Source organism: Malus sylvestris, chromosome 8 (genome assembly GCF_916048215.2).
Source record: "Malus sylvestris chromosome 8, drMalSylv7.2, whole genome shotgun sequence".
Classification (NCBI taxonomy): Eukaryota; Viridiplantae; Streptophyta; class Magnoliopsida; order Rosales; family Rosaceae; genus Malus; species Malus sylvestris.
The window spans coordinates 29,679,706-29,693,671 of record NC_062267.1 but is presented as its reverse complement, the minus strand read 5'-3'; the positions used below and the strand labels follow the sequence as shown (position 1 = coordinate 29,693,671).

The following is a 13,966-nucleotide window of genomic DNA, read 5'->3' as shown; positions in this document are numbered from 1 at the left end:
CATCTCTGCGTCTTCCCTCAACGTCGTCCTTGCCGTGCTCCCTCATCGTCGTCTTCCTCACCCTCATCGGCCGAACTGCTAAGCCCACTCCTCTCCGCTACGCCCTCCTCGCATCACCCTTCCCATCCACCAACTCCCTACTTCGCCCCTCTCATCTACCATTTTTCAACCCATATCCAGCAAAATTCAAAACAAAAAGGAAAAATTTTAGGCAAAATTTTGCAGTTTTTCCATTTTCCAAATCATATCCAAATCCAAATTTCTAAACAAAAAAACAACAAAAAAAATAAATTACAAAATCGTTGTGCATATGAAATGCATAACAGTCGCTCTAATCACACATGCACCAAGTCCTGACTCCTTTTTCGCAGACCTTTGCCATTGATGCCGGAGAAGCAGACCCATAAATACCCAGATGACCCAGATTCTGATCGGGTTTTGATTCACCAATTGGTTCTTAGAAAAATTAGGAAGAAAAGAAGGAGATGAATGGAGAACAAAAGGAAGAAAAGAGGGAGATGAACAGAGAACAAAAGGAAGAAGAAGATGGAGATGAAGAGGGAGAGGGACGAAGAAAAAGAGGAAGAGGGATGAAGAAAAATTAGGAAGAAAACAGAGGGAAAGGGGCGGAGAAATTTTAGGAAGACAGAGGAGAGGGGAAGAAGGGAAAGGGGCGGAGAAAATTTAAGAAGACAGAGGAGAGAGGAAGAACGGAAAACAATTGAGAATGGAATGATGATTCTAGAATGAGAAAATAGACGGAAGTAATAATAAAATATTACTAAATATTTATTAAATAATATAAAATATTAATAGATATAAATTAAATAATATAATATTAGAATTTGTTGTTAGTCTGTTCCTTAGTTCTGACACTGCATCAAACGCTTCACTAAGTTAGTCCAGCTTAGTCTAGTCTAAGCCAGTCCAGCTTAGTCCCTGCAGTTAGTCCAGTCTGAGACAGTCCGGTGCAACAAACGCACCCTAATTGTATTTGGTAAATATGTTTATTCTCTTCAAAAACCCCGAAAGGATTTTTTGTCTTTGTTCCTAAAACCTTTTTGGGTTTTTGAAGTTTGATCATAACGTACCGAAAACTCCCGTCTTCTTCTTGTCGTTGTCTGATAAAACATCCGATGGCGTCGATGATATTCACAGACTGTTCCTCCTCCACCACCCCTCGCCTCCTCCGCTTCAGACGGAACCCCCGCTTCCACCGCAACCACGGCGCCGTTTTCCTTCGCCCCCTCATAAGCCCTACCTCCCCCAGACGCCTCTCCCTTCACTCCTCCTCGGCTTCTTCTTCGCCGTCTCCGTCAGCCACCGGTAAGCCTCTCTTCCCTCTCCTACATAGCAAATTAGAGTTTGTCATCGAACATGTGAAGGGCTATGAATAAACCCCTTTGCAAAATTATAAAAGCAATTTCCTGAATTTCTTGAATTTTTCTGTACTACTTTAATTTTGATTGATCCATTTTGCAGCTTCGTTGGCTACTGAAGCATCGGCAGCAGTGATCGATGGAAAAGGCGTTGCGAAGCAAATCAGAGATGAGATCAATGCCGAAGTGTCAAAGATGAAGGATGCGATTGGCATTGTTCCGGGTTTGGCAGTTATTCTTGTTGGGGACAGGAAGGACTCTGCCACTTATGTCCGCAACAAGAAGAAGGCTTGCGAGTCCGTGGGGATTAAATCCTTCGAAGTGCGCTTGCCTGAGGATTCATCTGAACGAGAAGTACTAAACTCTGTCGCGAGATTCAATGATGATCCTTCAGTTCATGGCATCCTTGTGCAACTACCCCGGCCTTCTGTATGCTTCTAAATTCCAATTTTGCTTTCCATTTGTGAAATCATGTTGCAGTCGTAATATAAATAACAAGTTATTCTAATGTTTTGAAGTCAAATCACTAGTTTTGCATAATTTCAAGCTCTTAGTTTATTCGATTTCGCCAATATCCTCGTTTAGAAAAGAACTGCTGGTCATGTAGGTGGGTGTTTTAGTTTCTTGAGAATGATTGACTCCGTTAACTGTTGTCGATGGATACTTTGTTGGTTCCATATGATGCAACTCTAGGTTGTTTTGCTTAGTCGGTTTCAGGGCCTATTCAATTTTCAGTATTTCCTTCAGGATTTCATCGTATCCAAGCTTTTGGATAAGGGCATGTTTGGTTGCCCCATGGATCTTGCCTTCCTTTGTCCTCATTTCGTCACTAAAACGTTAAGATTCATGCCATTTGCCATACTGGATGTATGTGGGCTTCTTTATCACTTTTCGTGACCATTGAACTGTAGATGAATTTTCAAAATTACTAGAACTGCATTTGTTCAGCTATGATTTATGACTAACTGAATCTAACTGTTTTCATCTGTATGCTACCAGCATATGAACGAGCAAAACATCTTAAATGCCGTTAGCATTGAGAAAGATGTGGATGGGTTTCACCCGCTAAATATTGGTCGTCTTGCCATGCGTGGTAGGGACCCCTTGTTTGTTCCTTGCACGCCAAAAGGATGCATAGAGTTGTTGCATAGGTATGGCATCCCTATCAAGGGAAAGAGAGCTGTTGTAATTGGCCGGAGCAATATTGTTGGGACGCCAGCTGCTTTATTGCTACAGGTGACATTTCATTTGCCTCGGTAGTAAGTTATTTGTTCATCTTCTTGAGCTAACTTGATATCTAAATGTTGAAAGAGGGAAGATGCAACAATCAGTATAGTCCATTCCCGAACCAAGAATCCTGAGGAGATCGCAAGACAAGCGGATATTATAATCTCAGCTGTAGGGCAACCAAATATGGTGAGGGGTAGCTGGATCAAACCCGGTGCAGTAATTATCGATGTCGGAATCAATCCAGTCGAGGTGAGGAAGGCTTCATTGATATGCCGTTCTATCGTGCTTTGCCAATTATTCCTTAAGCGCATCATCTCTCTCTCCAAAGTTTTTGGCTGATTCTTAGAATGCTTTAGACAATTCATTTCCTTAGTGTAGATATTGAAATTTTGGTGAAATAAGTATTGATAATTGTATTAAAATTACAACTCCCATTCATTTCACCTACATTATACACTCACTTCACATACATCATACGCTCACCTCACCTACAACACACACTCATCCCACCTACAACATCCACTTACTTCACCAAACAAATGGATGGTGGTGATTCATTCTTAAAGCCTATAAATAGGCTTCTCCATCAAACAATATGGAGGATTTTACATACATTCTCTCTACTCCCAAATTGGAAGAGAATTCACATCACACCAAAGCCTTTAAGCCTCAAAACTCTAAAGCTCTCAAGCAAATCCTGAAGAATCAAGAAAGCCCTATTCGTTCTTCGTCAAAGTCCTCCTTCAAGATCAAGCCCCAACGACCTTTGAAGAAACTTCTACTAATTCAAGATCAAGCCCCGACGGCCCTTGAAGAAAGTGTTCATCATTCATCATCCGTTCATCCTAAAGATCAAGCCCCGACGGCCTTTTGGATCAACAACATCAAATCTACCCATTACAAAGATAGAATCAGAGGCTAAATTTGTAAACACGGAAATTCCTGCGATGAACGAGACAAGAACACGTGTACAAAATAATATTTGTATTAATGATTTAAGGGTTACAATATCTTCTACAAATTTAGCCTCTGATTTTATCTTTGTAATGGGTAGATTTGATGTTGTTGATCCAAAGGGTCGTCAGGGCTTGATCTTTAGGATGAACGGATGATGAATGATGAACATTTTCTTCAAGGGCCGTTGGGATTTGATCTTGAATTAGTGGAAGTTTCTTCAAGGGCCGTTGGGGCTTGATCTTGAAAGGAGGACTTTGATGAAGAACAAAGAGGACTTTATTGATTCTTCAGGATTTGTTTGAGAGCTTTAGAGTTTTGAGGCTTCAAGGCTTTGGTGTGATGTGAATTCTCTTCCAATTTGAGAGTAGAGAGAATATATGTAAAAATCATTCCTATTGTTTGATGGAGAAGCCTATTTATAGGCTTTAAGAATGAATCACCACTATCCATTTGTTTCGTAAAGTAAGTGGATGCTGTAGGTGGGATGAGTGTGTGTTGTAGATGAGGTGAGTGTATGATGTATGTGAAGTGAGCGTATCATGTAGGTGAAATGAATGGGGGTTGTAATTTTAATACAATTGTCAATACTTATTTCACTAAAATTTCAATATCTACAAATGCCCCAACTTCAAGGCGTGTTGTTTACATGTGCTTGTCATGTGTAAAAGATGCGTTTTGAAGTTGCTTAATGTAGATGTCAATCCAAGGGCCGTTGAAGCTTAATCTTGAATTGGACTGAGAGTTTCTTCAAGTGCCGTTGAGGCTTGTTCTTGAATTTTGTTAGAAATTTCTTCAAGGGCTGTCGATGCTTAATCTTGGATGAAATTTGGACCACAAGGAGCTTCTTGTGGTAGATGATCTTTGGCTTTGGTAATGGATGAATCGACACGTATTTTGTTGTGCTTGTTGACTTTCCACAACTTTGATCTTGAACTAGGTTGGAAAGTTTTATGGTTTCTCCGAAGGACTTTCCACAGACTTAATCTTGAACTGGATTTGATTCAAGGGTGATGGACACTTGATCTTGAATCAGACTTGTGATTTCTTCAAGGGCTTGATCTTGAGTAGTTTTCAGGGTTTGAACACCTGGCAGGCAGGCACGAGGCAGAGGTGATGGCCTGTTTCTTTGTTCAATCTTTCTCATTCATATTGAAGAAGGTCAGGGGATAAGGTCAGATACTGCAAAGAATTTGCTTTGAAAGATCAAGGATGTTCACATCATTTTCATATGAACCCTGAGTAGTTTGGTTAATGGTATGATCCTCAAGGGTTGTCGAGACTTTGCTCTTCGGCGACGGTACCAGCGAAAGGCTGTTGAAGCTTCTCGAGCTCTTTGATTAGAGCAACGACGGCGGGCTTGGATTTGACTTAGACTCCTCCGTCTGGATTATGCAGTTTTGCCGAGAAGGGTGTCCTGCCATAATGATTTGTTCCAGCTCATCGGGCTGCATTCTTCTCTGCTAGTTTCTTTCGCCTAGCAGAAGTGGTGCGCAACCCTTTGCCTTTAAATGGTCATTCAGAGCATCACTTTTCGGCCACTCATCCATGCTTGGTAGCTTCAGTGTAAAGAGCCAACATCATATCAACTGTCCTGAAGTATTCGCTGAGGAAATTCAAAACCCGTCGACAGTTAAAGATGAGCACTCGAGAGTAATGCTAGGTAAGCAACCATGCAAAGGTTCCGGGCAATCACTTCCTGATCGGACGTTGAATTTCAGGTTTCGACTGATTGCTTCCTTTCTCCTTGTTCTGCAGGCAAGAGCAAGGGCAAATGAAAGGATAGGGGAAAAACATGATATGAGGTACCTTTGCTTTCGACCCTGATGATATGAGATACTTTTGCTTTTGAAGAAGTAGCGGATGATCAGTACATGTATTTGTTGCATTTGTCTCCACATGCTTCGATGCATCATTTTTACTTGCCTCTGACAGGCATATGGTATCTTCTCTGGAAGCATTAAATGTTGAAACAATGGGTACTTCGAGAGCAGTGCTAGGTGAGCAATCAGGGAAGGGGTTTCAGGCATTCGGTTCCAAATTGGAAGGTTGATTCCAAGTGCCGGCTGATTGCTTTCTTTTTCCTTGCCCTGCAGAGAAGAACGAGGACAAAGAAAATGATAGGGAGAAAACATGATATGAGATACTCTTGCTTTCAATCCTAGTGATATGAGATACATTTGCTCTGGTGTGACTTGGTTGAAGAGGTGTTTCCACGGAGGAAGAAAAATGAGTATGTTGAGAGGTTTAGTTGCAGATGTATTCTTGGCAAGGAAGAAAGGTCAGACGTTTGTATTTTTAGGGAGGAAGAAAACTGAGTATGTTGAAGGGTTTGGTTGCAGATGCATTCGGCAAGGAAGAAGAGTCAAGCGTTTTGGATGTGTGCCTTGCTATAGAGGATGAAGGTTGAATTATATAATGTTTTCCTAATAGCAAGTAGCAATGTGGATGCAGCCTTGTCACCCACGCTTGTCGGCCAAAAGTGGTGGTAGTTGGAATAATGGACTTCGCACATTTTTAACTTTGTCAGTGATATTTGACAAAGTTGCACGTGATAGCCGAAAGCTGAGATTGCGTCTGAAAAGTGTTGACGGACTTTACGCAGGAAAATTCGGGTTTTGAAATTCGAAGAGTGATGTCTCTTCGATTTTTTGAACAAGTGGTTGTGTTGCCTCTTCTTTTAAAGAGGTGTCAATTGTATTCAACATGCACATTTTGAAGATTGCCTGCTCGTGAAAATCGTCTCCGGTGTATTTCTGAGCTTTTACTCTATCCAACCTTTTTCTTTTAACATTTTTTGAAAATGGCTAACCCGTCTAACATTTGCTTAGATTTGAGTCTCAGCAGTGACACAAGTGCCCTGCGTCAGGATAATATATGGTGCTCGTCATTCTTATCTTCTAATGGTCCTCTTACAGTTGAAGACTCTGTGATGAGGGATGCAATAACGGCTACGGTTGTAGCTAGGAACCTCATCACTCCTAGAGATAATATGATACTTTCACGACGGTCCGATGAGTTAGCTATTCAAGATTCCCAGGCTCTCAATGTCCAGTGTGCGAACTCTGTTTCCAACTTGGGCCAACTCTTACTTGTTCGAACTCGCCAAGTTGAATCATAGATAGCCGAGGTGGCAGCTCTTAGTCAAGAGATCAAATAGCTTAAGCGTTAGAATAGAGAGTTGCATGTGCTTGCAAATAGTTATTCAACGGGCATGAAGAAGAACCTTGATCAGCTGAAGGACTTCGAAGGTCAAATTCAAAGTGACCATTGAAAGTTTGTGGATGTATTCCAGAGGCACTTTTTGCCTTCGTCATCTGGAGTTCGACCAAGCATTGAGACTTCGAATAATCTATCTTCAGTGCCTCCCTCTTATAGGGTTCCGCCGAGTACTAAGGCTTCAAGTACTGAAGCTTCACATAAGTGACATTTGTGAAGACTCCTTTTTTTTTTCTTTTGCTTTTCTTTTCCCTTTTTTATTTTTTTTATGCACTTGTAATTTCTTAGAGATATCAATGGACATGTTTTATTTTATTCAGTATGTTGTGCTAAATACAAATAAAACGTATATCTCACTAAGGTGTGTTACTTCCTTTTTTTCATTCTTTTTTTTTTAATGCAATGGTGTCTGATGCACCATCCTCCCCCTCATTTTCTACTTGTCAATTATGCTGTTGCCACTATTTTTTTCCGTTTACTTTCTTAACTTGCTAACAGTAGCTTGCACCTTCTTTTTTGTGTGTGTGTACCTGTTCTGATGATGAGTATGACATATTGACACTGCTGGATCCATTGGTGGGTGCTTGAATTTACATAGGATATCATTCCTCTTTAGAAAAAATGTGAGCTCCACCTTTGAATTGGCATGCGTGAACTCACGTCAAATGTGTTGATGGATCACTTTTGAACATGTGCCTTTGTCCTGCAGCTTAATCCCACCTACAACCCTTCACATGGTGCCGTGCACTATTCCTGAAATCTTCGTATTAATTTTTTTTTTTTTTTGTCGGCCAACTCCTACCCTTTATGTTCTATATATCCCGACAGAACGTAGGGAGAAATGCAGAAGAACTTGGAGCAGTAGGAGGCTAGGCACGGAGCAAGGAGGCAAGTATGTGTGAGTTGACAAACTTTGGTTTTGTTAATCACATTCACAAGCAACAACAGCCACGGCGGAGGTGCAGAAGCAGCTGCAGCTTGAGGCAGAATGTAAGGTGTCGAGCTTCACAACCGGCTAGTCGTTTGACGGTAGTTATTGAAGTTTCTTTGTTAGGGAGCGGGTACTTGAAACAGACGTCATCGTTGATGCATCTACGACACCTGCCCCAGTCACTTCCTCGTTGTTCTGCTCGACGTCGTTTGTGCCATCCATCCCTTCGATGCCGAGTCTTCCGTCGGTGAAAACCAGACCCGATGCTAATAAAGTTATGGAGCATAAAGAGCACCTGGCGGGAAGAGCGAGAGAAGACTGTGATTGTAATTTGCTCACTTACAGAATCTGGATTGGCTTGTTTCTGAAGGTGTTTTGCCACCTCTGATAGGGCTTGTTGAGTCTAGCAGCGCAGTAGGCAAAGAGAAGACTACAATTCCGCTTCAGAGTTTGTCAATTGTTGGGCATGGAGGGGTTCGTTCACCGGTGGAAATCTGCCGAATTGGTGATTATGTTTTCTCAGGCTGCTTCTTCTAGCATTTTTTTTTTTGAAAAAAAAAACATATCAGCTGTCCCCGAGCTTGACCACGTTTAAGGCTTTCTACCGTTTTCAACATACCAGCACCACTCCCTCACTGCCGCATCACCATCCAGCTCGAATTAGCACAATGGTGAAGTAGCAATCTTTCGTCTCCGGGCTCTTGACAAATGAGATTATGTGGTTGCCTTCCAAGCTTCGCAACTCCAGGTGCCTCATCACAATGGTGCCACTACCGTCGTCAGCTTCGGAGCTATGTTTTCCTTACAGAATTGAGCAGCTTGGACATGTTGCAACGGTTCAGAGAAGTTGGTGCAGCGGTAGAATGATGCTAGGGTCATCGCCATGTCTTGGAAGGAATCTTTAACGGACATCACAGGTTGCAAGGCGTTGATGACGGCGAAGGCGCAACGACGACGGTGCTTTTCTTTGTTGATGCCACTGCTAGTATTGTGATTCTCTGGCTTTGTACGACATTGCATCCCCAAATCCTTATCCTCATCGACGATATGCACTACCTCGAACTCGTCATTCTGCGACGCCGTCCTCTCCACCAAACCTGACCTGCTGCACATAGTGCGCACACCCGGAGCAAGTTAGGCTGCGCTCTCGGCCCCGACTTCCTCTTCTGCGACACTCCTAATGACGATATCGGTTTCAAGTACTCGCTCCTTGGCGAAGAACTTCAGTAACCGCCGTCAAACGACTAGCCGGTTGTGAAGCTCGACGCCTTACATTCTACCTCAAGCTCCAGCTGCTTCTGCACCTCTGCCATGGCTGCTGCTGCTTGTGAATGTGATTAACAAAACCTAAGTTTGTCAACTCACATCTGCTTGCCTTTGTTGCTGCCTGTGAATGTGATTAGCAAGACCAAAATTTGTCAACTCACATCTGCTTTCCTCTACTGCTACATGTGAATGTGATTAACAAAACCAAAGTTTGTTAACTCACACCTACTTGCCTCCTTACTTCGTGTCTAGCCTCCTACTGCTCCAAGCTCCTCTGCATTTCTTCCTACGCCCTGTGGGGATATATAAAACAGAAAAGGAAGGTTTTGGCCAACAAAAAAATAATAATAATAATAATACGAAGATTTCAGGAATAGTGCTCGGCACCATGTGAAGGGTTGTAGGTGGAATTAAGCTGCAGGACAAAGACACATGTTCAAAAGTAACCCATCAACACATTTGACGTGAGTTCACGCATGCCAATTCAAAGGTGGAGCTCACATTTTTTCTAAAGAGGAATGATATCCTATGCAAATTCAAGCACCCACCAAGGGATCCAGCAGTGTCAATGTACCATACTCATCATCAGAACATGTACACACACACAAAAAGGAAGGTGCAAGCTACTGTTAGCAAGTCAAGAAAGGAAAAGGAAAAAAGTGGTGGCAACAGCATAATTGAGAAGTAGAAAATGAGGGGGAGGATGGTGCATCAGACACCATTGCATTAAAAAAAAAAATGAAAAAAGGGAAGTAACACACCTTAGTGAGATATACTTTTTATTTGTATTTAGCACAACACACTGAATAAAATAAAGCATGTCCATTGATATCTCTAAGAAATTACAAGTGCGTAAAAAAAAAGGAAAAGAAAAGCAAAAGAAAAAAAGAGGGAGCCTTCACAAATGTCACTTATGTGAAGCCTCAGTACTTGAAGCCTTAGTACTCGGCGGAACCCTAGAAAAGGGAGGCACTGAAGATAGATTATTCGGAGCCTCAATATTTGGTCGAACTTCACATGATGAAGGCAAAAAGTACCTCTGAAATACATCCACAAACTTTTGATGGTCACTTTGAATTCGACCTTCGAAGTCCAGCAGCTGATCAAGCTTCCTCTTCATGCCCGTCGAATAACTATTTGCAAGCACATGCAACTCTTTATTCTCGCGCTTGAGCTCTGATCTCTTGACTAAAAGCTGCCACCTTGGCTATCAATGATTCAACTTGGCGAGTTCGAACAAGTAAGCGTTGTCCTATGTTGGAAACAAAGTTTGCACACTGGACACTGAGAGCCTGGAAACAGGCAATCTTCAAAATATGCATGTTGAATACAATTGACACCTCTTTAAAAGAAGAGGCAACACAACCACTTGTTCAAAAAATCGAAGAGACACCACTCTTCGAATTTCAAAACCCGGATTTTCCTGTGTAAAGTCTGTCAACACTTTTTAGACACAATCTCAACTTTCGGCTATCAAGTGCAACTTTGTCAAATATCACTGACAAAGTTGAAAACGTGCGAAATCCATTATTCCAACTACCATCACTTTTGGCCAACAAGCGTGGGTGACAAGGCTGCATCCGCAATGCCACTTGCTATTGGGAAAGCATTATATAATTCGACCTTCATCCTCTATAGCAAGGCACACATCCAAAACGCCTGACTCTTCTTCCTTACCGAATGCATATGCAACCAAACCCTTCAACATACTCAGTTTTCTTCCTCCCTGAAAATACAAACGCATTACCCTTCTTCCTTGCCAAGAATACATCTACAACTAAACCTCTCAACATACTCAGTTTTCTTCCTCCCTGGAAACACCTCTTCAACCAAGTCACACCAGAGCAAAGGTATCTCATATCACTAGGATTGAAAGCAAGAGTATCTCATAGCATACTTTCTCCCTATCATTTTCTTTGTCCTCATTCTTCTCTGCAGGGCAAGGAGAAATAGAGCAATCAGCCGACACTTGGAATCAACCTTCCAATTTGGAACCGAATGCCTGGAACCCCTTCCCTGATTGCTCACCTAGCACTGCTCTCGAAGTACCCATTGTTTCAACATCTTATGTTTCCAAAGAAGATACCAGATGCCTGTCAGAGGCAAGTGAAAATGATGCATCGAAGCATGTGGAGACAAGTGTAACAAATACATGTGCTGATCATTTGCTAATTCTTCAAAAGCAAAAGTATCTCATATCATCAAGGTCGAAAACAAAGATATCTCATAGCATGCTTTTCCCCTATCCTTTCATTTGCCCTTGCTATTGTCTGCAGAACAAGGAGAAATGAAGCAATCAGTCGAAACCTGAAATTAAACGTCCGATCAGGAACTGATTACCCGGAACCTTTGCATGGTTGCTTACCTAGCATTGCTCTCGAGCACTCATCTTCAATTGTTGACGGGTCTTGAATTTCCTCAGCGAATACTTCATGACAGTTGATATGATGTTGGCTCTTTACACTGAAGCTGCCAAGCATGGATGAGTGGCCGAAAAAGCGATGCTTTGAAAAACCATTTAAAGGCAAAAAGTTGCGCACCACTTTTGCTAGGCGAAAGAAACAAGCAGAGAAGAATGCAGCACGATGAGCTGGAACAAATCATTATAGCAGGACATTCTTGTCAGTAAAACTGCATGATCCAGACGGATGAGTCTAAGTCAAATCCAAGCCCGCCGTCGTTGCTCTAATCAAAGAGCTCGAGAAGCTTCAAAAATCTTTCGCTGGTACCGTCGTCGAAGAGCAAAGTCTCGATAACCCTTGAAGATCATACCGTTAACCAAACTACTTAGGGTTTATATGAAAATGCTGTGAACATCCTTGATCTTTCAAAGCAAATTCTTTGCAGCATCTGACCTTATCCCTTGACCTTCTTCAATATGAATGAGAAAGATTGAACAAAGAAACAAGTCATCACCTCCGCTTCGTGCCTGTCTGCCAGGTGTTCAAACCCTGAAAACTACTCAAGATCAAGCCACAACGGTCCTTGAAGAAATCACAAGTCCGATTCAAGATCAAGTGTCCACTACCCTTAAATCAAATCCAGTTCAAAATTAAGTTTGTGGAAAGTCATATGGAGGAAACCATAAAACCCTCCAACCTAGTTCAAGATCGAAGCTGTGGAAAGTCAACAAGCGCAACAAAATACGTGCCGATTCATCCATTACCAAAGCCAAAGATCATCTACCACATGAAGCTCCTTGTGGTCCAAATTTCATCCAAGATTAAGCCTCAACGACCCTTGAAGAAATTTCAAACAAAATTCAAGAACAAGCCTCAACGGAACTTGAAGAAACTCCCAGTTTAATTCAAGATTAAGCCTCAACGGCCCTTGGATCGACATCTACATTAAGGGACTTCAAAACGCATCTTTTACACGTGAAAAGCACATGTAAATAACGCGCATTGAAGTGGGGGCATTTGTAGATATTGAAATTTCGATGAAATAAGTATTGACAATTGTATTAAAATTATAACCCCCATTCATTTCACCTACATGATACGCTCACTTCACATACATCATACACTCACCTCACCTACAACACACACTCATCCCACCTACAAAACACAATCATCCCGCCTACAACATCCACTTACTTCACCAAACAAATGGATGGTGGTGATTCATTCTCAAAGCCTATAAATAGGCTTCTCCATCAAGCAATAGGGGGGATTTTACATACATTCTCTCTACTCCTAAATTGGAAGAGAATTCACATCACACCAAAGCCTTGAAGTCTCGAAACTCTAAAGCTCTTAAGCAAATCTTGAAGAATGAAGAAAGTCCTCTTCGTTCTTCGTCAAAGTTCTCCTTTCAAGATCAAGCCCCAACGGCCCTTGAAGAAACTTCCACTAATTCAAGATCAAGCCCCAACGGTCATTGAAGAAAGTGTTCATCATTCATCATCCGTTCATCCTAAAGATCAAGCCCCGACGGCCTTTTGGATCAACAACATCAAATCTACCTATTACAAAGATAGAATCAGAGGCTAAATTTGTAGAAGAGATTGTAACCCTTAAATCATTAATACAAATATTATTTTGTACACGTATTCTTGTCTCGTTCATCGCAGGAATTTCCGTGTTTACACTAAGCGCTGTCTCTCTCTTCGCAATGTTTTTGGATGATTTTCTTCAAGATTTGTGAACAAAATGAAGCACTGACTTGGTTGTTAGCGGTTTTTGAAAATCGGTGTTTTAAAAAATGAGATTAGATGATTCTGTCATGCCATGTTGATGTTTGTTGCTGATTCAAGGTCATAGGTATTGACCTCATTGTGTGTATTTTCTTTTACAGGATAAAAAGAGCCCTCGAGGTTATCGTCTGGTTGGAGATGTTTGTTATGAGGAGGCCAGCCAGATTGCTTCGGCAATAACTCCAGTTCCTGGGGGAGTGGGTCCAATGACAATAGCGATGCTTCTCTCGAACATTCTCGCATCATCAAAACGAATACACAACTTCCAGTGAGACGTTCAGAGTTACTGTTATGAGCCCGTTTCAGTTGGAGAAGCCATCTTAACCCAGATCCTAAGCAACTGTTGTTTTCTGTCGCCGGAACATTTCCTTTATGTACTTATCGGCTGTCACCATTTGAAATCGAGAGCTGTCTTTGGTCAAACGAGCGAAAGCTTCTTGGCCGGATTGCATTAATGTATTTATGGTATGGAGGTTTATGCAGTAGAGACTCCATTTTCAAGGCTCACCTCTGATACGAAAAATCTTGGAAGACATCCTCTCTATAGAAAGTTGAGATAAGGTTTGCAATCTTCATGTAAAAAGTGAAGATACGCACCACTCGATTTATCATCATTAGATGAACTTAAATTTCGAAATCTGTGATTATTTCAAATTTTTTCTATCTAGTCGTAAAGTTAAGGAATCGCTCGCCGAAGTTTTTCTCTATGATGATTATTAATGTTTTTAGGGTGCTTTTATTAATGCCCAACAAAAAAAAATTTAAACTTTCCCTATGCCTTTATCTATAACT

At 41.6% G+C, this 13,966-nt stretch overlaps 1 protein-coding gene and 1 long non-coding RNA gene across 3 annotated transcripts; both read left to right on the top strand.

Moving 5' to 3' along the window:
- Positions 1-988: 988 nt before the first annotated feature.
- LOC126632130 (bifunctional protein FolD 4, chloroplastic-like) lies at positions 989-13,858 on the top strand. 2 transcript variants are annotated; one of them, XM_050302371.1, is made up of 5 exons: positions 989-1,326; positions 1,483-1,808; positions 2,379-2,615; positions 2,691-2,858; positions 13,276-13,858. In XM_050302371.1, the coding sequence occupies exons 1-5, from the start codon at positions 1,137-1,139 to the stop codon at positions 13,444-13,446; spliced, it is 1,092 nt and encodes a 363-aa protein (XP_050158328.1). In that variant the 5' UTR covers positions 989-1,136; the 3' UTR covers positions 13,447-13,858. The 2 variants fall into 2 exon arrangements, with proteins under 2 accessions (XP_050158328.1, XP_050158329.1); XM_050302372.1 differs by lacking the exon at positions 2,691-2,858.
- Positions 2,865-13,072, top strand: LOC126632131 (uncharacterized). Its single transcript, XR_007626583.1, has 2 exons — positions 2,865-5,226; positions 5,322-13,072. It is a non-coding gene; the product is annotated as an uncharacterized LOC126632131 (long non-coding RNA).
- Positions 13,859-13,966: the final 108 nt, after the last annotated feature.